Here is a 24,616-nt window from a genome sequence, read left to right on the forward strand (position 1 = left end):
TCAAGGCGAACGCACGCGAGCAGCGCAGCAAGGCAGCTAAAGAAAGGCAGCTGAAGAACTCAAAACTCCTCCGTGAGCAACTTATATAACGACTGATTAGCCCGGAGTTTGCTTTAGTTATTCGGTCAACTCTCGACGGTCAAGCTCGCAGCGATCTCGCGACTTGGCAACCAAAAAATAAATCACAAAAGCACCGAATCGCGTTTCAAGGAACTTTAGTCCGCGGCTTTGACGAGGAGCAACCTGCCAGCAAAGTCAAGTGCAACATTCAATACCCACCGATGTGCTATGTGTGTAATCAGCAAACAGTGATCATTTACATACATGAATAAAACTCATCTCGAAAGTGAAGCGTGACTCAGCATCGATAGCCGAAAAAGGCAGGAGAACAAGACAATCCGAAAGGAAAGGATACTTTTCGGTCACTTCCAGAACTCACGACCCCAAGTTACAGTTGCAGTTGCAAGTTATTCTGGCCAAGTGAGTGTTTATTAACTTTTACCACACACACGTAATATGCGCAATGACAAGTAAGAAATTCAGAAACAGTGATCGGCAAGAAATCTCCTTCTTCTTTAAACAATCTGCTTTGAGAACAACCTTGGGTCGATTGATTACAGAATCTCCCAATCCCCATTGAGTTCAAAATAAATAATTCAAGTGCTTTCCATAGCGGTTCACTTACCTTTGGAATCGAAAATATTTTTTATTTTTTTTTATTTTTAAATCCGCAGAGTTGTTCTTCCTTAAATATTTGCTCTCAGATAACAGAAGATTTTGAACTGTGAATATAAAAAGATACAGTATTAAGGACAAAGTAGCTCGCTAGATCAATAAAAAATGCACATAATATTTCAAAAATTAATTAATGCATACACAAAGGGAACCAAAAAAAATGTTGTAATCAAAGTACAAATTTTATGTAGTTGCAGAAAAAATAATAAATGTAAAGACAATGGCCGAATGCTTCTTAGACTTAAGATTTCTCGCTGCAATCAAAAATAATGTATCCAGATTGCAGTTGTGATGGCATCCAGACATTTGCATTAATTGGCAACAGATTCATTAAGTTTCGTTGTCTTGTGCTGTCTTTTATAGATCATCTAGTCTCCCCACAATTAAAAGTGAACACAAGGCGGGCAATTAAAATAATTAAGCCCCCGATGTGGTGTGAAATCCACAATGCAACGTGTCAGAATAGAACCCACAAGCAAAGAGTGCGGGAAAAGAGATACTGGAACAGGACCGCGACCCTGATAAAAGGCGATGATGATCTGAAGAGCCAGGCTCAAGCCAAAGAACCCACGAAAGCCAAAGACCACCGGCTGAAATGATCCATTGAGTGTCAGCTAGCTACCGTGTTGGTTGGCTAGCTAGGGTTCTGCTCCGGGGAGCTGGTATTTAAATTTGCCCGCAATAATTGCCCTGGCCATGACTGGGCTTTGGCTGACTTGGCTGTGGCTCCGGCTCTGCAGTTGTGGGCCAGAAAGCTAGGGAGTTGGCATCATGGCATCATCACGATGACATGACAGTTACAACACAGCCTTCGTTCGCCTGGCAGCTATTCATTTACGCAGCCTGCCAGTCGCCGTTGATTAGACGAAGCGTGCGCTTTAATTGCCGCCAAATGGCAGGGAATGGGCAAGAAAACCACGACGAAGAAAGAGAATCTTCAAGAGCCTTCGCCTTCGGCCTGGCAATTTGTCATGTGCATTTAATATTCGCCGGGCCTCGGCTTCCGTGCCTTAAAAAACAATTTGCGTTTGTTTGTCCAGCTTGTTTGTTGCAGTTAGCGTTGATTAGCCTCTGCAAAAAGTTCTCCCATTGCAATTACGGGCAACCAACATCAAATGCCACAACACCAGGTAGCCCGGCTGAGCCAGCCGAGCCAGCTGAACCAGCTGTGTGCCTCTAGTATCTAAAGCATCTTGCACCTAGCCACTCCCCACACACTTTGGTGTCAGCAAAGCAATTTCAAATGTCTGGCCATGCGGAATTTATATGGGCTCCATACGAGACCCACCGCATTTGGGCGTTCATTCTGCCGTGAAATTGATAGATTTAATTTGACATTTGGCGCAGGTCCGCGCGTTTGTTTTTGCATTTGATTTCCAGCTTGCAGGCTATGCGCGCTTGTGCTTTTTCTATTCCCTCCATTTTGTAATTTACTTTTGCGGCTGACTGTGGTCATCAATGGCTAATCATCGTAGTCGTCGAGAAGAAATCGCGAAATGGATTCTAAGTAGCGAGATTGCGACTGTGATTGTCAGGCAGAAAAACCGCTTCCGTTTCAGTTTAGCCAAGATAATTGATTGATGGACCGCCGCATTTTCAATTGCCAAGACAGCGTAGTCCATCTCTCCACGAGTTGTCCGTCTGTAAGCCTCATTTGGGCCAACAGTTTTACTGTTTGGTTTCCAAATTACCATTTATGTTTATTTGCGATTGTCAACTTTTGGGTCAGTTGGCTGTTTGGGCTGGCAATTAGCACAGATCTACCCAACAATGGTCGACGGATGGGAAATAACATAACTGTTTGGATTACTTTGCATTTGGCTTTGGCCAGCGATTAGCTCTTCTACTGTTTCGGCACCTTTTTTTGGGGCTAATGCCGCTTGATCTTAGATTGGCTTCATGATAATTTATGCACAAGATGCACGAAATTGGGTTGAGAAATTATCGAAGGAAATTGGCTGATGATATCATCAGCCGATGAGAGCAGCTTTCTACACATCGCATTTCCCCAAGAAGATTATCTGGCTGGCAGTACAGTTTATCCCACGATTTTGCGTGGCTATATCAAACCATTTTGATCATGTGAATTACTCTTATTAAGTATACGCCCTGTTCGTCGCCTCTAGATCGCTGCCATAGCTCAAGAGGCTAATAGCATGGCAACAGTACAACAGCACAACAGCACCTGTCCATCAAAATGCTAGCTCGTTTCGCACTTGATTCGCTTTCATTGAAAAGTGTCCGATTTGAAGACATGCAGTTTGGCTAATTCGATCAGAAGTGCTGCCCGAAATAATTTGCGATTGTGTGAAAGTATTTTGCTGCCGTAATATTTTAATTGAAATTTAATCGAAAAGTAAAAAGCTTTCAAATGCTGCATTGGCAGCCGCCAGGGGCTAAGATATCTGAGCCAAGTTCACCGACAGAGACATCGACAATTGAGAGTTTCACTTTTCGCACACTCGAAATATCAATGAACTCAAAGTCCCGGGCCGAAGACAATGGCAGGAGTTGCCATCGCCTCCTGCCGCCTGCAGCCAATCCGAAATCCACAAAACCAAAAATCCGAAGAGAAGAAAAATGAACCCGAGGTGGGGATAAATGACACCATAGTTTGGGCAAACGATTTCGGCCAGAAGAAGCGGCCGCCGAAAATCAGCAAGAAATAATCGTTGAAGAATTTGACTTTCGCTTCTTCGGCTTCCTTGGCCATAAATAAAAACGTCTTTCCCCTCGAAAAGCCTTGTGATTGTCGCCGATTGAATGCGCGAATACGAACCAGAGGAGGCGCAAAACGCTTTGGGTGCAACTCAAACTCAAACCCATCTGGCACGACCAAATGGCAATCGCCATCGCAATGCCAATGCCAATGCCAAGGCGTTTGTATTTACTTAAACTTTGACATTTGCCAGCTGGCTCGCTGCTCGATGGATATGTGGATGCAGTGCCTCGTACATATTTGTCTGTCTGCCGCCAATGATAATGTCGAAAAGGAAAAGCGCCAATTACCTGGGAACAAAAGTAAAAGTCGGCTGAAGGATCTAGGCGTGTGATTGGGACATCTGCTAGTCAGCATTTATAAAACTAATAAGCAGAATAAATAAATATATTATTAAATTACTGCGCAAGAGTAAATTAATGTTCCTCAAATGAAGAATAATGGCAGTAGTGAGAAATAGAGGTGCAAAAAGATTAGAACACAATTATCTTAAAGAGCATGCAGATCCAAACTAAATCCAGCCGAATCGGATCCTTTTTAAATCCAATACGTGACCTCTGCCCAAGGTCACTGCAAGACGAGTAGCGCCTCTTAAGATCAGACCTCTGACTCATGGCGAAGACCCTCCATTCCAGCCCTCTTTGCCGAGTTTCTCCCGTCCGGATTTCGCTTTCAAGACTTTCCGCGAAGCCAAACAAATTTAATGACAATAATCCAATAAACGTTAAAGTCTGGGGATCGTGACAAAAATCTTGGTTGGGTGCACAAAAGAAAGCGCCGCAGACCCCTAGACCTAGCAGACCTCTACTCTATAAGAGCCTCCATCCAGGGAGGCGAAAAAAAAGCCGGTGGATGCCATTGAGTGCTATTAACATTTTGACATTGCATGCGTTTTAGTTCAGCAGTGTGTATATATAAAATAAAGAGGAGCCCAGCAGAAGATTGGGAGAGGAATTACATTAATAGGTTGGACTTCCAGAGTTAGTGGATCTTTCCTCACCGGTGGGGGAACGTGCCTGGCATTTTGGGGCACTTTTCCATTGTGCCGGCCATGCACGCCTGTCCGCCTTTATGAGCCAACGAACCACGAGTTTTTCTAGCCGCTTCTACACCCATTCAATGGCATTTTTATTATTGTTCGCTGGTGGTTGGTTTTTTGACTGACCCCAATAGAAAGTGTTACAGTTCAATGTCTGGGAGAGGCTGAGGCTTCCGCCTGTTGGAGATCTTTCGTTCTTCGCCGCCAGCGGAAACCTCTTGTTGTTCTCAACTGCTGACGTCAGCGGCGAGGAGGGGGCAACTTGATACAGATCGAAAGTAAGAGTTGAAGATCTTGCGGAAATCTCGAGTTGATTAGAATGCCTGGCACTCCATCATCAAAACAATTTGCATTTTAAAACTGCCAAAAGAAAGTGGCCAAAACGAAACGAGCATCGGGAGCATCGAAGTCGGGCGCGTGCATTGCATAGTTAATTGTGCAAATGTTTTCAGTCTTCAGTCTTCAGTTGCTAGTTGGTAGTTGATAGTCGGTAGAATACAGTAAAGACTGACCGGGAGAAACTTTTGCAAATTTCCAAGTTAAATGGGTGCACAGGAAGAAAAAAATATCGATATAAAATGCAGACTATATGATGTTTCGATTTTTTGCAGGCATTTTTGCGCATATTTTATGTATTCAAAATAATGTCGAAATAAATGTTGGTTATATGTACAATCATCACATCGATCATACATTTTTCCACTGTGCCTTGTAAATGTGGTAGTCCTTAGTTGCTAGTTGAGTTATTTGGCTTTTGGCCATATTTAATTTCGTTATTTATAAGCAAATTTGCACTGCCTCGACTGGCAACCTCGGCCGCCTCCGACGACAGAAACAAAAACCGCGATCGTCGACTAGGTCAACTTTCGCTAGCATGGAATGCGAAATGCAGCAGCAGCAGCAGCAACTGCAGCAACGACAACCACTGCCACAACAACGACACCACTGTCAGCCAATAATAAAGCAAGAAGCTGGAGAAGAAGCTCTGGCTCCGCGAAAAAAGCCAAGTTCTCTGAGTGACTGAGACCCTGGCCAGATCTCTGGCTCGGTTTGCCTGGCCTGGCCTGGCTTCTTGCTTGTTGCTTCTCTGCTTTTTGGCCTGGCTTTCTTGGCTTCCTTCTTCTCGTCGCTTAAATAGTTGCAAATAAATTGTGTGGGTAGCGGTGGAAACTGGCAACAGCAAGTAAATTACTTCAATGTCACCTGCTGACGATTCAAACTCGAGATAAGCGCTCGACGTCAAGACGGATACAACATCCAACCATCCAGCCATCCAGCCATCCGACCATCCATCCGCTGGATCCACTACACTACACCGATCTCCCTAAGTTTTCTCTCTTTTAATGAAATTATCGCCGCATCTCATTGTTTGTCTGCCTTCCCTTGCCTCGCGGCGGTAAACATTATTTATTTAGTTCTCGTTTTCACATTAAACGTTGTCACACTAAACTCAATTGCCGCAGATGCAGATGCAGATGCAGATGCAGATGCCTAGATCTGTATCACCCGTACTTTGGCTTTAAGTGGGTTTGTGGCTCAAAACCGGGCCCATTGTTGTAGGCAAATATTTAACTAATTTGCATTTGTTTGCCTTACAGATACAACGACGACCAGACCCGATCTGAAGTTTTAGAGGATTGAAGACACGAGAGCAAACAGTTAAGGTATGTGCCAAATCAAATATGGCCAGGGGTTATGTCAAGTTCAGAGTGTCAGGGTCTCGGAGTCGACAAGGGGATGAGAATTCCAGTTAAGAACCGCCAGGATTCCTGTGTATTTTAATAGGCCATCCAGTTGACACAATACAATAAATTATGCATAGGCAAATTCCCAGAACACGGAAACGATCTGGCAGAAACCATAACCGTCTTTCGATGGCACCGGAAGGTGTCTGCTTTTATAGAACGGGAAATATTTAAATTTTCCGTAAAACGAAGTGAGAACGATGAAAGAGAACCATAAAAACCGAATCCGTGGGTTTAATAGGGGCCACGGTAAAATTGCAGCCAAGAAAGTGCTCTTGTTTGGTCATAAAGTTTAGTACCGACGCCACTCTCCAGAGGGGTTTTGTCCAATTTTTAAATGCAGGCCGTAAACAGTTTACAAAACATTAAAGCAATCAAGTCAGTTTAATGGGCAGTGGGACTTAGTGCGTTAGCAGTACGTGAAATAGCCCCTAGTTAATAGAATCAAGATGAAGCCGGAGACGGGATCTTCGCATCTTTTGATATTCGTCCACAAGGTCAGCCGAGTGAAATTCGTTTAAGCCCAACTCAGCTTGGGTGCATTCCAGTGCATATCATCGACCCAGTTTCGGGTTCTCCGCCAACTAGGCTGATGTTTGACTAAATAGCAAATAATTTGGCGTGGGCTCCACTCCACCCTCCACTCTCGTGGATATATGTACGTGTATCTGTATCTTCCGCCAGCTGACTGACGTGCAGACACTGCATAAATTAGCTGTCCATATAAAGCATTAAGATCTGGTATAAGAATCAGGCAAGGCATAATTGTGCAATGAATATTGTTAGCCGAGAACAGAAACAGGGAGAGGGAGCCCAGTTCGGTTGTCGTGGCTTCTTTCCTTGCCAATGTTGCATGCCGTTGGCCTGTTCCACTTTTGAGATGCTTTCTTGGCAGCATTTTCGCGTTGCTGCCTATCGGCAGATACAATTCCACGGCCACGGCAACGGCAGCGCGAATAAACTGAATAAAGTGAATAAACTGCACGCAGAGGACCAGCGGCTTTAATATTTATTGCGTTTTAAAGACGCATTCGGAATGGAAGCGATCGCCACAAATGGCAACTGTGGCCGGGCCATAAATCTTGGCCAGTGCAAATTATATAATGCGATACGTTCTATATATAACGTGGCCAATTGGGCTACTGACTCTCTTTTTGGTGGTTATTTATGGCTCCATAGAAGTCCGGTCCGCTTCCTTTCCCAAAAGGACTTGATTTCTCTTCCTGTGGCAAATGGTGGGGTTAAATACAAACACCTGAACGGCAACCTGAAACCGGAAGTCCAACTGTGATGCTGAGATATTGATTCTGATTGCCCGGCAGCAGCGAGAGATCAGCGGCCATCGAATGTGTGTAATGATGGTTAATAAATCAAACGGAGAATTACCAGGAATTCTGCAGACAGTCTGCGGCGGCAGCGTTTGTCTGCCAGATTCTTCAGCTCTCTGCAGCTCAGCAGCTTTGCAGCTTGGCTTTTTGCTGCCTTCCTGTCTTGGCCAATTCCACTCGATGGATGCCAACAAATTAGCGCAACGTCGGCAAAGCGAAATCATAAAGCTTGCAAAGCCAAAGCCACTGGCCAGTCATTTGGTCCGTCAGTCTATCAATCAGTCAATCCATCGGGCAAACAAACAAATCCCATTCCCATTCCAACGCCAAACTAAAATTGTTTTGCTTCTGTTTGCTTAGGCCAGTGTGCTGTTTGAGCAACACAAAACTTGTTTGTTTCCCCGCGATGTTTATTTGTTTGAATGTTTGTTGTCTTAGCTGCCGTAAGCCGCTTTTAACCCCTTGAGTGCCACATATTTAAGTGCCTGCCATTCATCCTTTGGTCCGCCTGTACCTGTTGTGCATACAAAACTTGTTGACAAATGACTGGATGGAAAGGTATTTAAAACGACAAAAGGAACGGATAATAGTTTGGTGAAATATTCCATTCTTCCTTAGAGGTTTACAAAGAGTGTAAATATAGGAGGTCAATTAAAAACCAATTGCATTGTCGAACAGTGAGCTCATATTTGGGGAAGTTAGTATGGCCTTTAGTAAGAGGTCACAACTTAGAGGTATTTCACCTGCATAGTTGTATGTCCAAGTAATCTTAAATCACATATCATAAAACTATCCTGTCATAACTTTTAGCAAGAAACAAAAGTGGGTCGTTAACTTATCTGTGTTATCTTTAATGGGTTAATAGAATTTGGCGCCAGTTTCGTTGTGTATTTAAATTGCCCATTTTATGTGCATCTTTTGCGCCCAAACGCCAAAGCGCCAAAGCACCGCTCGCAAATGGGTTAATGGCACATTCTAATCGGACCGAACACACGAAGAAGATATGGCTGAAAGTAGAGATCTTGGCCAGAATTCTGGCTTCGAGTTTAGATATTTAGATGGCAGCCGTTTTCCAGCAGCCAGACGGGCAACAATGTGAACGCAAATTGGCTTAAATGCAAAAAGCGTCGACAATTAGCTCCGCGGTCGGTGGCTCAGTGGCAGAAGTGGCAAAAGGTGGTTCGGTCGGTTGGTGGTGGCTCGATGGCTCAGTGGTTCGGCGGCTCCATTTTCTGCAGTGGGTGGTTGTTGGCATATGCAGTTTACAGTTAGTTTGCGCCAGGTTGACAGTTACGTGCGCCGACAGCTTCCACCTGCCAAGCGAACAAATGTTGCATAAATTAGCCAGCAAAACTGGAGCGGCCAATTCACATTGTTGCCTGAATGTGGACTGCTGGCAATGGATGATGATGTTGCCGCCACCATTCACAGCCTTTTGTACTTGCGTAATGCATTTTCACGCAATTTATAACCGTTTTTCCCCTTGGGAAACTGGGTCACCAGGAAAAGACCCCCAACAGGTGCAGCTCAGCTCACCTCAGCTCAGCTCAAAAATTCTTGCAATTTGCATTTGATTGAGTCGTAAATTTGCAACGCACACATGAGTTAGTATGTTGTTGGTTGGTCGGTGGGTGAACAGTTAACTGGGCATAAATCATATGACTGTGGGAGGCGCGACCGCCAAGCGACCTGATTTCCAGATTTCCAGGTCCAGTTTTCTAGCTCTCGATGATGATGATGCGACTTTGGCGTGCGCTTTTCAATTTGTTTAGATTCTTTACGGGCGGTTTTTCCTCTTCTCTCTCGGCCGTTTCGACCGTTTCCTTTTCGGGCTTTGTCGGGATTTATGTTTGACTGTCAGCGGCTATGAATCTCTCCCCCAAGAATTTCCCAAAAAAGAAAAACAAAAAACGAGAAAAGCCGGCGTGACGACACGTGCCAACAGAGCATTCGATTTCGAAAAAGCATGCCTTTTCTATTGTTTTTTGCCTTTCAGTCGCCATTTAATTTACTTCTGGCCGGCTTTCTTTCACTTCTGTATAGTTGCGCCAGTTTGCTAGAATTTCTAATAGCCGGCAGCACAGAGCAACTAGCATTCATTATTGTTTGCCATTAAACGCTTTTTTATTGGCTCGAATTAACGCTCAAGTAGAATTTGATGCCATCGGACAATGGAACGCAGAATGGCCAGGTGAAGGCCGGAATACCTCAATGTGGGCTGTCGGAAAGCGAAATGTACTTGGCCAGCCACATGGCCCAGAGAACTCTCTATTCTCCTCCGGTACCTTCTTGGATTCACGGCTAGCACTGCTCGCCATAAAGTTCTTTTTGTCACGTAGTTCAAATAAAATGTGTTTTTATGAGGCGATTAGTGGCCGCCGTTGTATGGGGCCTAAAGCATATCAACGGCCGAGAAAAAGTGAAAAGATCTTCAAGTGTTTATTGCCTGGCTTATGACCATAAAGTGGCTCCAGTGCCACTCGCTCTGATGAAGATTAAGATGTCGCTGATGACGTGTATGTTTTTAATGGTGTTCCAAGTGGCATATTTACAATGGAATCTCTAAGATATTTCTGCTTCAAGGACCATAAACGATTATGAATGTCCATCCTGGGACCTTTGAAACTGAAGGTTTTAGCTAAAGAATTCAAAAATGTGTGCCATATTCGTATGGTTTCCATATTGTTGATCGCGGTTTCCAATTACTTTTCCATGGCCAGTCTGAATGGTGAGAGTTTGGAGATTGTCCATCCAAATGCATCCGCTATATACCATCGATCGTAGCTCAAGCGAATTCACCAATCAAAATCGATATTCTCCAGTGAAAGAATGCTACCCGTGCATTTACCTATACTTTCCATGCCAACTGTCGTTCTTCAGCCTTATCAGAGGCATTTATCGAGCTGCTTTGGCAGCGAACTTGTTCTGTATCGCGCCGAGTTCCTTAAGCATTTTTCTGATACTTGTGCGAGAGCATTCTGAATGACATTATCTATAAGCTAAACAACGCAATTTGCATTGCTAAATGGCTGGGGATACAGCCCGGGATTCTGGGCGAAACACGCCCCGCATGGGGCGGCCTCAACATAACTGAGATTCCTTTGCATGTCATGAGCATTTGTGCGGGACTCCGTTACTCTGAATGTTAGATGTTAGATGGAGTTCGCTCTGCTCCGTACTCCGCGGTACGGTGTTCTTGCGGCCGCGGCCATGTATTTATGCGCTCTAAACATTGTTAGTTATGCAACAGGCAGCAACCAGTCCTCTCCACTTATGCGGCATGACAACAGTGCCGAGGAGAACACAAAGAAGACAACCACGAACGACAACATCAACATCAGCAGCAGCGGCAATCATTGGCGGGCATCGATGATGGCAAGGCCTACATTTCAATGTCAGCTGGCCCAGTGCTACCAATCAAGTTGTTAACTATGCAAAAGTAGTAAATTGCGAAGCGGCCAGCGCACCAGAGCACCAAAGCACTCTTCGCTGCACTGCAGCAGTGCAACAATTGTTATGAACTGAACTTTAAATAACAATCAGCCAAGTGCCGTTAAATGAATGCGACATTGTTCTGCAGTTGCAGCTCCGAGCTGAGCAATATTAATTTGCGGCCTTACGTTAAGGCTAAAATATTTGCATAATAAACGCCAACGCCTTGGCAAAAGCAGGCTGTTTATCTCCGGTTACCGCCTGCCCATCGGCCAAAAGCGCATTCTCATCGCATAAGCATTCTGAATCCCATTTTATTGGCGAGGTGGCCACGGTCATGGCCAAGGTGCTGGTGCTGGTGCTGGAGCTGAGCCACTGCAGTCGCTCACCTCGTACATTTCCGAAAAGTAATGGCCCGGCCAACAGTGATAATTTATCACTGGCCAGCAGCCGGACATGCGGCAAAGCTCAACGGTACTTGCTGGCCAACACAATGCCTGTTCTAGCCCGGTCTTCGGTCTTCAGTCCTCGGCTACGATAGTAGACTCCAGCCGGCAGTCCGCAAGTCTTTGGACTGAGCCGCCATTGTGCACCGGTCTCAATTTGTGCGCTCTTGGCCAGCACAATCAAATTGATATTTGCTGCTATATTTAGTTTATGATAATGCCGCCTCGGCGACTCCAGTGCTAATATGCTGCTTCCTTCTGGTAGAGAGCACTCATTTCTCGGCAGGCCACATTTATTATGCATGCTCAGGCTGCCTGGAATTGTAAGCCTGCAGTCAAGTTTAGCTCGTTTCTACTGAGAAAGTGTTTTTTTTTTTTTTTTTTTTTTTTTTGCAGAGCTGCAAAGTCAATTAGCATTTGGCATTTAGTTGGCATAAATTCGAATCGAGCGATCGAAAATATTATGCCTACTGTGGGAACCTGCATACGAAACTAGAGAAATTTTTATTGATTATATCGAAAAGAGCTGAGCTGACCTTTCTCGGGCGGCCAGTAAAGCGAATCGAATTCAATTTAAACGTTTTCAATTAGATTTTCATCGGCAAATGAGTTCATCTTTTGTTTTCACTTGCCACCGAGTTGCAGAGACTGGGCGAAAAGCCATTAGCAAATTTAATAGAAACTCCGAGGCCTCAATCAATGCGCCATACACACATGGCTAGTTCGTTCCGTGAGTCTTTTGTTTATGGGCCAGACATTAACAAGGAAGAATCTTTGGAAACTAGGAAGCAGCTGCGAATGGCCAATGGCCGGGTCTCACCTAATAACTAACCAAATTGTATCTCTCTCTTCGATTGGAATCGCAGAGTAGTTTACATGATTGATAGATGGAAAACCGCTTCCAGCTACGATGCGGCGGCTGGTTAACGTTCAATTAGTGAAATTGATAGACATATCTAAGCTCGTCGGGCGGGGGGAAATCATCGGCCGTTGAAGAACCAAAAGTCAGGGAGTACGAAAAGAATAACAGAAAAACGGAAAAACTGAAAAAACAAAAGAAGATTTGGCTGGCCACAAATTACAGCAACTGGTTAATTAAAATGTAGCTACCCTTTTTTCGGAGCTTCGGTTACGCTCACATGAAAATTCTTAGTGCCACGAAACCACAGAACGTTTTTCCATTTCCCGACTCCAGAATTTTGAGCTAACCGCATGCCACACACACGCACGTTTACCGTTCCACCGGCGGGGCCATTCTTCTCTTGACTTTTCTGTCCACTTTGGTCAACGGCTCATTACATATGTGGGTTAGCAGGTGAAACTGAACCGAATCGAAAGGAAAGGAAAACCCACGGAGGAAGGGCCAGAAAAGCCAAAAGGCCAAGAGATAAGAATGGGTCTGAAATCAAAGTCAATGTTTCGGCCCGCGGTGGCTTATTAAAAGCGCGTTGCGTTGTCTGCCGAGGCCTATAATTAGCATAAATTCATTCATACTAATTGCAAGTGGAAGTGAGCGTTCCGTAATGAGTTCGCCTCTGGTTTATTCTCCTCCGTGTCTTTATTTTCATCTTATTTTGCCGTTCAATCGAGCAGAAGAATGGTGGTGCGCACCACCCGGATGATCGAGGGGTTCGGGTTGCAGGTTCCAGGTTCCAGGTTCGAGCCACATATTGTTTTTAGTGCAGTATCTTAAAGCATGTTATTAACATTAACGGTTCTTTCTCTCCACTCTTGTTTGGTTTTCATAATTTATGTGTGAGCCGTTGTTGCAGTCCACCAGTCGCAGGAGGAGGAGGCTCTGGAGGTGTGGGCGTGGCCCTGGTTTTGCATGCATCCCACCTGCCGGCTAGCCCCGGCTCCTAATTAATTATGTAACTAACGAAACATTAAACAAGCGCCTGGCCGGCCAGAGGGCCAACGAGTTTATAAGGAAAAATGTACAAAAAGCCAGGAAAATCCGAACGAAACTCTTTTCTCACGCAGCCGCTTATTAACCGCTAAATATTCTTCGTTGTCTCTCCACAAAATAATGAGCCACACTTTAGATTATCTCACAGATGGCTCAGCAGTGCGAATCTCGATTTTCTGACTGCTTTGTCTTTTTACGGCTGGCCGGTGAAACTTAACTTAACTTACTCTCTTGCGGGCGATCGACAGCCAAAACAGATAAAAATATTTAACGACATGGAAATGTCTTTTTTACCTGCCTTTTTATGTAGCGGGGATGGTGCTTGAATTCACTTTCACGCCGAATAGCGGAAAATAGTGTTTAACTTAGTTATTCGCGAAAAAAGGAAGCATTCGAATATATCTTAGATATGTCAGCTATAAAGTGTTAATTGTTTCGCGCGTTTGAATGAGATTGCATAAGTGGATTAGCACAGAGTTATGACAGAGCCAAGTTACTAAGTTACTGTGTAGACGTGTCATTGACTTCTGGAAAATTGTGTAATAAAGTGTGTTGAGTGTGTTGCTAGATTCCATATATAGCCAGCAAGAAGTACTATAGTAAAGTTCAAGGGAGTTCATCTTGGCAACAGGTCCTGCGCTTTTAAAGAGTCCAAAGAAAAGCCATAACAATAAAAGTGTTATGATCCTAACAACATTCTCTGAGATCACACGAGAAACATGCTTCATCCACCCTTTTAATAATACTTATTATCACTTCTGACTGATCATTATGCTCAGAAGTTTGGCTCAAATATGTTCCCCTTCGGAACACATTTCGCTGTAATTTATTATGTGCTAAGCATGTAAGGGCTCATATTTCATTGGTAATAATATTAATTATCACGCCCGACTGAAAGCACCTATATAGTTGTGGTATCTGGAACAGTGCACAGCTATACATACTAGATGAAATCTAGGCCCCTGGGGTTTCAGGTGCCGGGGAGCTCCTCGGTCTCCCAGGTTTTCCCCCAGCATGGTGCCACCTACGCCAGGTCGCATCCAGACACTCTCCATCCGTACTGGTACTCCTCCCAAATATTTCCCAGGCGGCGGCGCTTTTCACACATAAAACTTCGCCCCACTGAGGGCCTCAGCAATGTTTTTGTTCTGATTGTCGGTGGTGCAACTGTTATTGTATATGCACAATAGAAAGACTCCAGATTGCTGTTAGCGCAGCTGTAGCTTTAATTAAACGCTGCGAACACACAGCGAACAAGTCAAGCAATTAAAGCTCGAACACAGAAAGACCAGGGAATGCCTCGGAATGCCACAGCATAGCATCGAAGACACAAAGTTCCGTTCCGTTTTCATTCCTGGGCGAGCAAAGCCCCCGTGGAGGAACCCTAGATTCTGCCAAGACTAACGCCAAACTAATAAAGTGCACACCAGGAATTACATACATTGCGCGTAATGTGAAATTAGTTGCCTAATTAACATTTAGCCATCTCCCTGGGGGCACAGCTTTGGAGCCCCCCGACTACCATGGCCCCATGCTCACACCGTGTACCATTTCAATTGCAGACAAAATGTTTCTACGCCGCTGCACTCTACTGCTGCTGATCTGCCTAATTGCGAGTGACGCCGCCAGCGCCGCACGCAAAACAAAGCGTCCCGTCAAGCCGGTCAAGCAGACCATTCCGCGCACCAATGTAACGCCTTCGCCGCCGGCTGTCGCCTCATCGGGTAGTTCCACACCCGCCAGCACCAGCAGCACCACCACCACGGAAGGAAGCGGCGACCAGGAGGTGGCCACAGTCGGATCTGCAGCTCTAGCCGGCGGCGCGGAGCTGCCCAAGCCTCTGGTCACGCCCATAGAGGCGCAGCCGGAGGCTAAGACGGACAAGGCACCAGCTCAGGAGGAGGAGTGCGATCCAGATATGATTGGCTTCGAGATTATTACCGGGTGAGTTCAGTTTTCAAATCAAAGGCGTTTGAGCACGTATTCTACTCAGTTTAACCAAAAAGTTTGCCAATCAAGAATTGCAATGGAGCTTTACCAAAATCCAAACAAGATTTATCAAAAACATGCCAGCTATCAAACATTCTTATGTAGTATTGCATAATGAATGGAAAATATCACCACCACCTTTTCAAAAGTGTCACAAAACAATGAGGAGTTTCACTCAACCCAAAGCTTGCGCAACCGCCGGCATTATAGAAACTTGATTACATTTTATGGCCACTTGTTATTTTCACTTTTGCTTTTCTTCTAAAAATTTGAATTTGTGAGCGACAACACAATGGGCCGGCCACAGGTATATTCATGTTTAATGAAATGCACCCCGACATCTGGGCCAATTAACATTTCCATAGGAAGAGAAGACGAGATAACGGTGAACCCAGAAAGGGAACCGGCAATCCCACCACCACAACACTGCTAACTGGCATATGCAAATTTGTGGCTCTTTGGTTAAAACGTGACTAATCCATGACTGTTTTTCCGAACTCATCGGCTGCGGCAAGTTCGTTGCCTCAGTCTTTTGTTTGAGCCGTCTATAATGAATACCCACAAGATCGCAAGAATGTCCGACCACTTTCGTTTTCCATCGTATTGGGAATCTATTAGCGGGACCGGGACCATAAATCATCCGGCAATCTTGGAATCGATCTAATTTATAAATCATTTTCCTCGGCTTTCAGCTACGTGCTTTCGGCTCCCTCGAAAATGCTGGACACTCTGCCCGGCACGCTGATGCTAACCGACTGCTTGGAGGCCTGCCAAAATAACGAGTCCTGCAGCGCTGTCAACTACGAAACCGGATTGTGTGTGCTGTTCAAGACGACCGCCGATAAATTGCCAGGTGAGTTAGAAAGTGTGAGAATTCCAAGCGGCTGTGCTGTTTTATATTTCTTTTTTTGTGCCAAAGAAAGCTCAATAATTCAGGCGACTCAGCGAGTCAGCGACACAGCCAGTCGGCCGTTCATTCATTCATTTACTCAATTACTGAGTTCTAGTTCATGCAGGTCGGCTGCGGTTGTCGTGGCCCGGGGGCATAAATCACCCGCGTGTTCGCAAAAAAAAAAAGAAAAACAGAAATAAATAAAAGCGAACCTGTACACGCCTCTTGCTTTTACGCACGACGCGGTTTTTGGCCCGGCCTGCAAACTAGATTTTTGCCTATTCTGCAGGCAAACTGGCTTTTGGCACAGTAACGCATAATTTCTGCAGCCTCAGCCTTCCCAGTCGAATCTCGAATGTCGATGCAGTTGTCGTGGCTCGCCTGATTCAGCTGACTCTGCTCCAAGACTGCTCCGAGATTGGGGCTTTTGCCCGTTTCTCAACGCCTGTTACTTCGCAGTGAAGGGGCGTGTGCGTAAAACGCATAAAATACGCACAGCGCCGTTGCCTTTCCCCCTTTTCCCGCCTCTCAACCACTTTTCATTTCTCAATTTCTGCGTTTTCAGGTTCACTTTCGCGCTCGCAGTTTCCGGTTTTCACCATCTACGCACAGAAATCGTGTTTGGGCGTGCGTCCTTGCTCGAAGGCCTGGTGCATCGATCGCGTTCAAGGTTACCGCCTCCCGGAGCACGTCAAATCTAGTCAGACGGTTCTGTCGCGGCGCGACTGCTTGGAACTCTGCTTGGGCGAGACCGAGTTCACATGCCGGTGAGTGTTGGCTAAAGCAAGTTGATTCTGTGCTTTGCATTTAAATAATAAACATAAACATGATACGAAATGAATAGGCATCACAATAGAACATTTAGCAGACATTGACCTGATAACAACCCTGAACGAAAGGTTTTAACAAATTTTATTGCAGTTCAGATTTTGACTAATAATGCTAACACTTAAAGATTTCGAGCGGTTTAACTCGTTGTCATTGCTCTCGTTCGAACTTGCAAATCTTTCCTAACGCCTTCTCGTACCGCTTACTCTCTTCCACTTCCGCTTTCTTCACTTCACTCTTCCGTCCTATACCGCTCAATCCACTCAGATCGGCGAACTATTACCGCCATTCGGGACTTTGTGAACTCTCCGACATGGACCGCATCACCTTGTCTGCTGGAGGAAGCGTGGAGCCCTACGATGGAGCCGACTACCTGGAGAACAACTGCGCAGAGGAGCCCAGCAAACTGTGCGAGTTCAAGCGGATTTCGGGAAAGATCCTGAAGACAGTGGATTCGGTTTACCAGGACATCAACACCATCGACGAGTGCCGTGATCTCTGCCTCAACTCGCCCTACAGGTACGCTACTCTTAAGGTCACAATTGGAGCTCTCTCTGATAGCCATCTTAATGTAATCCTCTCCAGATGCCACTCATACGACTACAATGATACTGGAGACATGGTCTGCCGATTGTCGCATCACAGCCGCGCCACCTTGACCGATGTGATGGATCCCTACTTGGATGTCCCCGAGGCAGCTACCTATGAACTGTCAGCCTGCTACAATGTATCCATTGAGTGCCGCTCCGGTGAGATGATCACCAAGATTAGAACGTCCAAACTTTTCGATGGCAAGGTCTACGCCAAGGGAGCGCCCAAATCCTGCGCTGTGAACGTGAACCACTCGTTGGAGTTTGACTTCCGCATGGGCTACAATGATCTGGAGTGCAATGTGCGCCAGAGCGCTTATGGCAGATATATGAACGACATAGTTATCCAACATCACGACATGATTGTCACCTCCTCCGATCTCGGCCTCGCAGTATCCTGTCAGTATGATTTGACCAACAAAACAGTTCTGAATGATGTAGACCTTGGAGTAACTGGAGAGATTGAGTCCTCCCTGAGCGAAGAGATCACCATTGATTCGCCCAATGTGATCATGAAGATCACCTCTAGGGATGGCAGCGACATGAAGAGAATCGCCGAGGTTGGGGATCCGCTTGCCCTGCGTTTCGAAATCGTGGAGCCCAACAGTCCGTACGAGATCTTCGTGAGAGAACTGGTGGCCATGGATGGCTCGGACAGCGCCGAGATAACGCTGATCGATGCTAATGGCTGCCCCACCGACCAATACATCATGGGCACCATCCAGAAGCTGGCGCAAAATCGCAAGGTGCTGCTCTCCCAGTTCGACGCCTTCAAGTTTCCTTCGAGCGAAGTGGTCCAGTTTCGTGCCTTGGTAACGCCCTGCATTCCGCGCTGCGAACCCGTGATTTGCGACAGCGAGGATGGCGCCAGTGGAGAGCTCAAGTCATTGGTCTCCTATGGGCGCAAGAAGAGGTCGGTGCTGAATGGAACTGATGGGGGTAAGTAGCTTTTACGCTTTGTAACACCTATTGTTCAGACTCATGATATTTGGATGTCAAACCGATCCTAATGCCAAGAATAATATTTATGAAATGACATGATGTTGAGCTTCTTATGAATATTTTAGATGCGATATCGATCCTTACTATAAAGTCATTTCCCCTTTCTTGCAGCCGAGTTCTTGATCAGCACACGCCACCGTCGTGATGTGGGCCCAGTGGATGATAACATACTGCTCATGCAGTCCATACAAATCACAGACAAGTTCGGGTTCCAGCCAGAGGATGGCACTACTACCCACGGAAATGACAGCGGTCCCCACGAGAAGGCCTATGCGGGCGTGGCCCAGGACAAGCTCACTTGCCTTAATGGCTATGGTAAGTTGGATGTTCCTTTCCGGGGGCTCTGTGAAAAAGCCCAATCAAGCGCAAATCAAAGCTAGCTTGATTTGCATAGACAAGCAGGAGGATCAGGAGCTGAGCTGCAGCTGAAGTTGGAACCGAACCTGCAGTTGGACGACATCGTGTCCTCCGCGCGTCGTGAGGCGCTCAGCTTGTTCTTGGCTCGCTAATTTTGATAATGAATCAATTTTTCATCATTGCCGACTTGAGCAAGGGGCCTTAAATTAGGTTCTTCGTTGTCCAGAACGTGTTCTGTGTTATGATGCTGGAGTGGCTCGTTCTTGGTGTCTCTGCTGGCTCACGACCAGGTCACTAGTTCATCCAATGCTGAATGCTGTGCAGCAGGATTCTGCACGCCTCGTTTTCGTGCGGCGCGAAAATCTTTCTGCACAGTTGGTTGTCCATCCAGATGGCTGCTGGGTTTTCAGCTCCCGAGCTCGCAGCTCCCAAGCTCCCGAGCTCCAGCATCTCCCAAGTGTCGCTGCTTTTGTGGAGCAATTTCCAGGCCGCGTTGAAGCGTTAAATTGACAGCTCGTTAGACGGATGAAACTCCACTGGACCACCAAACATCAGGCGCACATTTCAGTCGTAATTACGCGCTGCATTTCCAGGCATTTCAAGGCAGATCAGAGGCGAGCAAACCGAAGCAATTAGAGCAACGGTTCTACCTGTGCTTAAGCTCATTTGCCGCACACATTGCCCACTGGAATCACCTGGCCAACTTGGATGTGCGTGTGCGCCCAGGAGAAGATGAATCTCGGCCTTCGTCTTTGGCATGCAGAGCGGCAATTTAACGCCGCATCCAAGACACCCTGTAATTTGTCAAAGCTTATGAGCACTTTGCATTCTGCGCCGGTATTTACTTAGAAATGGATCTTTCTCATGACTTCAACCATTTTAATGCTAACTTCATGGTAGTTCAGGAATTTAATTTCTGGCATTACTTCGAAAGTAATCTCCAGGAAGATTATTAATAATTTCGCTTTCATCAAATTCTCTACAATTCAAAGTGTTTTTCGCCTAAGTGCCAGGATATAATGTCCAATATTTACCTAATCCATTATCTCCTCGCTTTTAATACATTTTTGCCATTATGAGGAATATCATATATTTATGCTCAGCAACACACCGCTTGCTTATTAGTTCCTTTAACTTTCGTGTCTTTAATATTGTTTTAGATTTTGATCCATCGTAATCTCTTTTTTTATGGGAGTCGGGAAGCCATTGCTAAATGCAGATGTATATTTCTAATCTAATCGTTAATCTAGTTTAGTTACACTAACTATTTCTGCTGGCGATACCCGGTTATTCGGTCAGTTATAAAAAATACATCATGTAAATGAGTGACTCAGCCTCGTTCCGCGTTTATTTATGCTGATCAGCGGTTTATGTTCTAAATCAATTTTAGCTTGATAACTTTTTAGTTAGTTAATTTCTTGTTCCTTTTACGGCACAATTCCCAATAGACTCCAATGGCGATTTGTACGTTTAATGAAGAATAAATTAGCTTTTAATGCTTGTGATGTGAGTAAATCCTTCGGATTAATGCAGCTTCGTTTTTATGAGCCTCCTTTCAGCAGATCAGCAGGCACCTGGCTACACTTTCATTATCTTGAGAGTTTTCTCAGTGCTTTTCTTCGCTCTTTGTTCTGGCTGCAGTTTCATCAAATTATTTACCATTTTGTGGGCGCCGCGGTTTACTTATTGCCCCCGAAACTCCCACAACTTCGTGGACCGTTTATAGTAATTGTTATAATTTTGTATATTTTCGTTGATCCCTCTTTGGTTACTGTTATTGTGGTCTTCTTGCTGCGATGGAAAAGCTGGATACAACACATAAATAAAAGTCTCAAGTGCGTGCACTTTGTTATTGAAACTCATTCAAGTCATGGAAATCATGATGATGATGATGATGACGACGTTGTGGCTCTCGGTTTGTTTGTTGATTTGTTTTCGGCTTACTTTTTATGGTCATTTGAGCAGCGAACAACCACAACAATGTTACCAAGTAATCTCTGATAGTCATCTGGCATGTCGTCGACGCTGTTGCTCTTAAATTCTGATTTCGTGAACTGGACACAAACAGCAGAGGCAGCAACGCATGCAAGTTGAGCACTGCAGCTCGACTTTGAGTTTGACTTTGACTTTGGCGGCACTTTCACCCGATTTCTACCGGCTTTGGTTCGGTATTTCGTATTTCCTTCGCTGCAGCCTGGGCTTATTTATGTGGCATGTTGCACTGTTAAGAACCCAGGCGAACGGGGAAACATGCGATGTCTAGGGTATAGAAAGTGAAGCCACAGCGTCCAAGTCCAAGTCCCAGTCCGAGTTCGAGTTCGAGTCCGAGTCCGAGTCCGTGCCGAAATATGCAACTCATGCATTAAATTGTCGTTGTTTTATTTCTCATTGTTTTTGTTTATCTTCAACTTGTTGCTGTCAAACTTGGTCACTTGGTCACTCTGCGTCTTGGGACCTTGGAGCTATGTTCTTCTTTTCGCTCCCCTACTTCGGTTTCAGTCCACATCGAAGTGGGTCAAGTGGCGCCCACTTTTGTTTTCTGTGATAACCGAACCGATCTGAGGTCACTTTTGCCTCGTATTCCACTCGATCTGGTTTTCCGCCCATCGTAGCGATCTTATCGGCATTTCGCCGGCTATCCGCAACCAGTTTCCGTCGAAACTCTTCGAACTAGATCGGTAACTCGAGATAATCCCCTTGATTTATGGCGATAAGAGGCCGACTTCCCTTTTTAAATTGCTCGAGTAGCAATCTGGAGCGAATTCTCGTTTTCTAATTCTCAAAAGGCTTGGGATAATAAAAGATTAATGTTTTAATAAAATCAAAATTTGGTGCTTGCCCTCTTTTGGGATGTGAGACAGCTTTTTCACGTCATTCCCACTCTGACTTGTAAGAACCGAGAGTCATAGCCATTTTTCTATTCTTTTTTTCAGGTCTTATCATGGCCGGAGCCCTGTTCCTGTTGGCCCAGTTGAGCATCTTCGGCATCTGGAAGACCGTGCAGCGTCGCTCCAGCAAGGAGCGCTACCTGTACCAGCACGAGCCCACGCCCACCATCACCTACGGAGCGCCCACCATGCTGTACGGACCACCACCCAACTCCTCCGCCGGATCTTCGGCCTCGGGAGCGTCGTACGGGGGCAGTGCCAAGGACACGCTGAGCAAACTCTACGACAGCGGCATCAACGGGCGCTACGGACAGCAGTTCTAGGGGAGATCTGGGTGGCTCTCGCTGTTTGCCGGGAACACTTAGCTGGGAACAAACGCAATATGCCTCGAAAGCTTCAAAAGATTCGATGAGACTTGAATAGAAAATATTCGCCTAGCAGCGACACATGAAATCATTGAGAACCCTTGATTAATCCAGCCTAGACTAAGTCTACGATTAGTTTACACTGGGAGCTCTGACTCCTTTTTTACGATACGATATAATGCGCGCTTTTAAATGCACTGGACGACGAGATTCCAGCATTTTAAATCGGCGCATTGCCAAGAAAAGAACGGAAATTCAAACCGATAAATTCGAGTTAGTTTTTAGAGCTAAAATCTCTCTAGCGAAAGTTAGGCTAATTATAAGTTTAGTGAGAAATCTGCTTCATGTCCTCGAGCGTAATGCATTTATAACTATACTATTTAATATTAACTATTTTGCTGCTCTCAACCCGCATTAACCCGCAAAGTTTGCCAAATAATTTTGTATCAAAATGTTTTGCGCCAGGCTTCTGTGCAGGGCGGCATTTCCAAATTTCCGAGATCCCATCAGCCCCTTAGCCTAACTACTTATTTTCGAATCATACTTCTTATTATTTATTAGCCGAGACGACAGGCGGTGCTAGTTATTAGGAACTTCTGAGAGACTTGGTTTAATCTCAAGAGGAAAGGAGACGAGGAGTAATAAACGTAAATTTAATAAACGAATTGTACTGATTAAGTAATGCAATAAACTTTACGCCTAAATAAAATATTTATTAATAAATGTCTAAACATAACCATAGCTGTCTGTTTTAATTGGCGAGAGAAAGAAGGCACATGCCAGCAGGTCCACTGAATTTATACATTAATTACGGTGGCTGGGCAGGCATGTCGAAATTTATTAGCGCTTTGATTAAGTAAACAGTTTTCCGTAGCCCAGACCACTTCCCATTAGCATTTGGTCGACGAAACTCGCAGAGCCGCCTAACCAACGAAATTGATGTTTGTCAAAGAGAAAGACATCCGAGGAAATTATGATAATTTCACGGCACTTTGAGCAGGGCCCACATATGCGGCACCCATGGATATCTTGCAGTTGGGGGCCGTCCCACAGAAGTGTTAATCAAATTAAGAGGCGGCATGGCATCGAGCTTAACCAGGCGTGTTACCATCTCTTTAACGCTCCAGCTACGCACGCCATTATAGCCATTCTCTAAATCGTACGATTTAGTGGTCCACATCAAAACTTCTGAGCCACCGAAGGTGTCGATTAATCATCAGCACGTTGAAATTGAAATGTGCGAAAACCCGAGTATCGCTCGAGACGTGTGCCGCCTTTTCGAATGAAGACGTCTTCCACTGTCCCCACAGTGGAGATGGAGACTCCATCTTCATGGCATGAAAGTCAGCCGCCGCGTCCCTCTGCCACTGGCAAGGTGTTGGGAACGCATGTGCGTCGTGCCCCACGTTGAATAAAACGCCCCTATTAAGCTGCAGTTAAATTGAAAAATACTGCCGTATCCGAATGCGGGATGCTCTGCAATAATCTGATGAAATAAATCCATAGGAAAATGGGTACTGAAAAGTATCTATCTAGTATCCATCTTCGTAGCGAATATACCCTTGATAAGGCTTAGAGTAAACCATCGAAGACACGCGTTGACAATTTTTATGGCCGGTTCTGGTGCGTATTTGGCTTGGACACGGCTATGGAGTTTCCAGATGTAGTTGGAGATGGAGGTACAGCGATGCCGCAGCTGAGCAGGCGTTGTCCAGTCGATCCGGACCAACGCCGCGTGAGCCTTTTGCTGATGGTTTTGGTTTTTCTCACCTCAGGGCAAGCCTAGAGAACGTGGCCAAGTGTGGGCTTATTGGCGTTGACAGCTATGCAAATGCTTGGCCATTAAGTCGTTGACTGTTAGCAATGGCTTTTAATTAGCGGCTTGACTTTGGCCCGGCCCGGGATGGGGATGGTCCAGAGCACGGCCAGAATGGGCGCAAATTCCAGAGACAATGGCGTGGCGACACCTACACCCGTTGCCACTTTGACACTTTGACCATTGAGGAGAAGAAGGCTTGCTCGCATTTTGCCAATTTCCATACATAAAGTTCGCATTGAACACCCTCACGCTTCGTGGTCATTTGCATTTAAATGCCATTGCCATTTAGCTTGGCTTGGGACTTGCATTGGGATTGCGCCTCGGATGGGATTGGATGAGCTGAAGATCTCGTTTGCAGCACTTCCTTTTCCCATTCGGGTTGCTTTTCTAGCCATGTTGGCCTGCTCACGATTTCTGCCTCTTGGCCTCTGCTTTTGTTTGCTTTACAGCTGCTCGCTTTGATTGAAAAATTATGCACTTGCCATGGCAATGGGCATCGCCAAATTTCGCCTCCAATACGAGAAGGAGAAGCC

The 24,616-nt window shown here is 45.5% G+C and overlaps 1 protein-coding gene across 1 annotated transcript; it reads left to right on the plus strand.

The window, feature by feature from the left end:
* On the plus strand, positions 1-23,000 carry LOC117146078. The gene is made up of 9 exons (XM_033312024.1): positions 1-480; positions 6,092-6,157; positions 14,916-15,297; positions 16,035-16,195; positions 16,800-17,001; positions 17,330-17,581; positions 17,648-18,591; positions 18,766-18,969; positions 21,945-23,000. Exons 3-9 carry the CDS (start codon positions 14,921-14,923, stop codon positions 22,220-22,222), a joined length of 2,418 nt encoding a protein of 805 aa, XP_033167915.1. The 5' UTR covers positions 1-480; positions 6,092-6,157; positions 14,916-14,920; the 3' UTR covers positions 22,223-23,000.
* The last annotated feature ends 1,616 nt before the right edge of the window (positions 23,001-24,616 follow it).

Source organism: Drosophila mauritiana, chromosome 3R (assembly GCF_004382145.1).
Source record: "Drosophila mauritiana strain mau12 chromosome 3R, ASM438214v1, whole genome shotgun sequence".
Classification (NCBI taxonomy): domain Eukaryota; kingdom Metazoa; phylum Arthropoda; class Insecta; order Diptera; family Drosophilidae; genus Drosophila; species Drosophila mauritiana.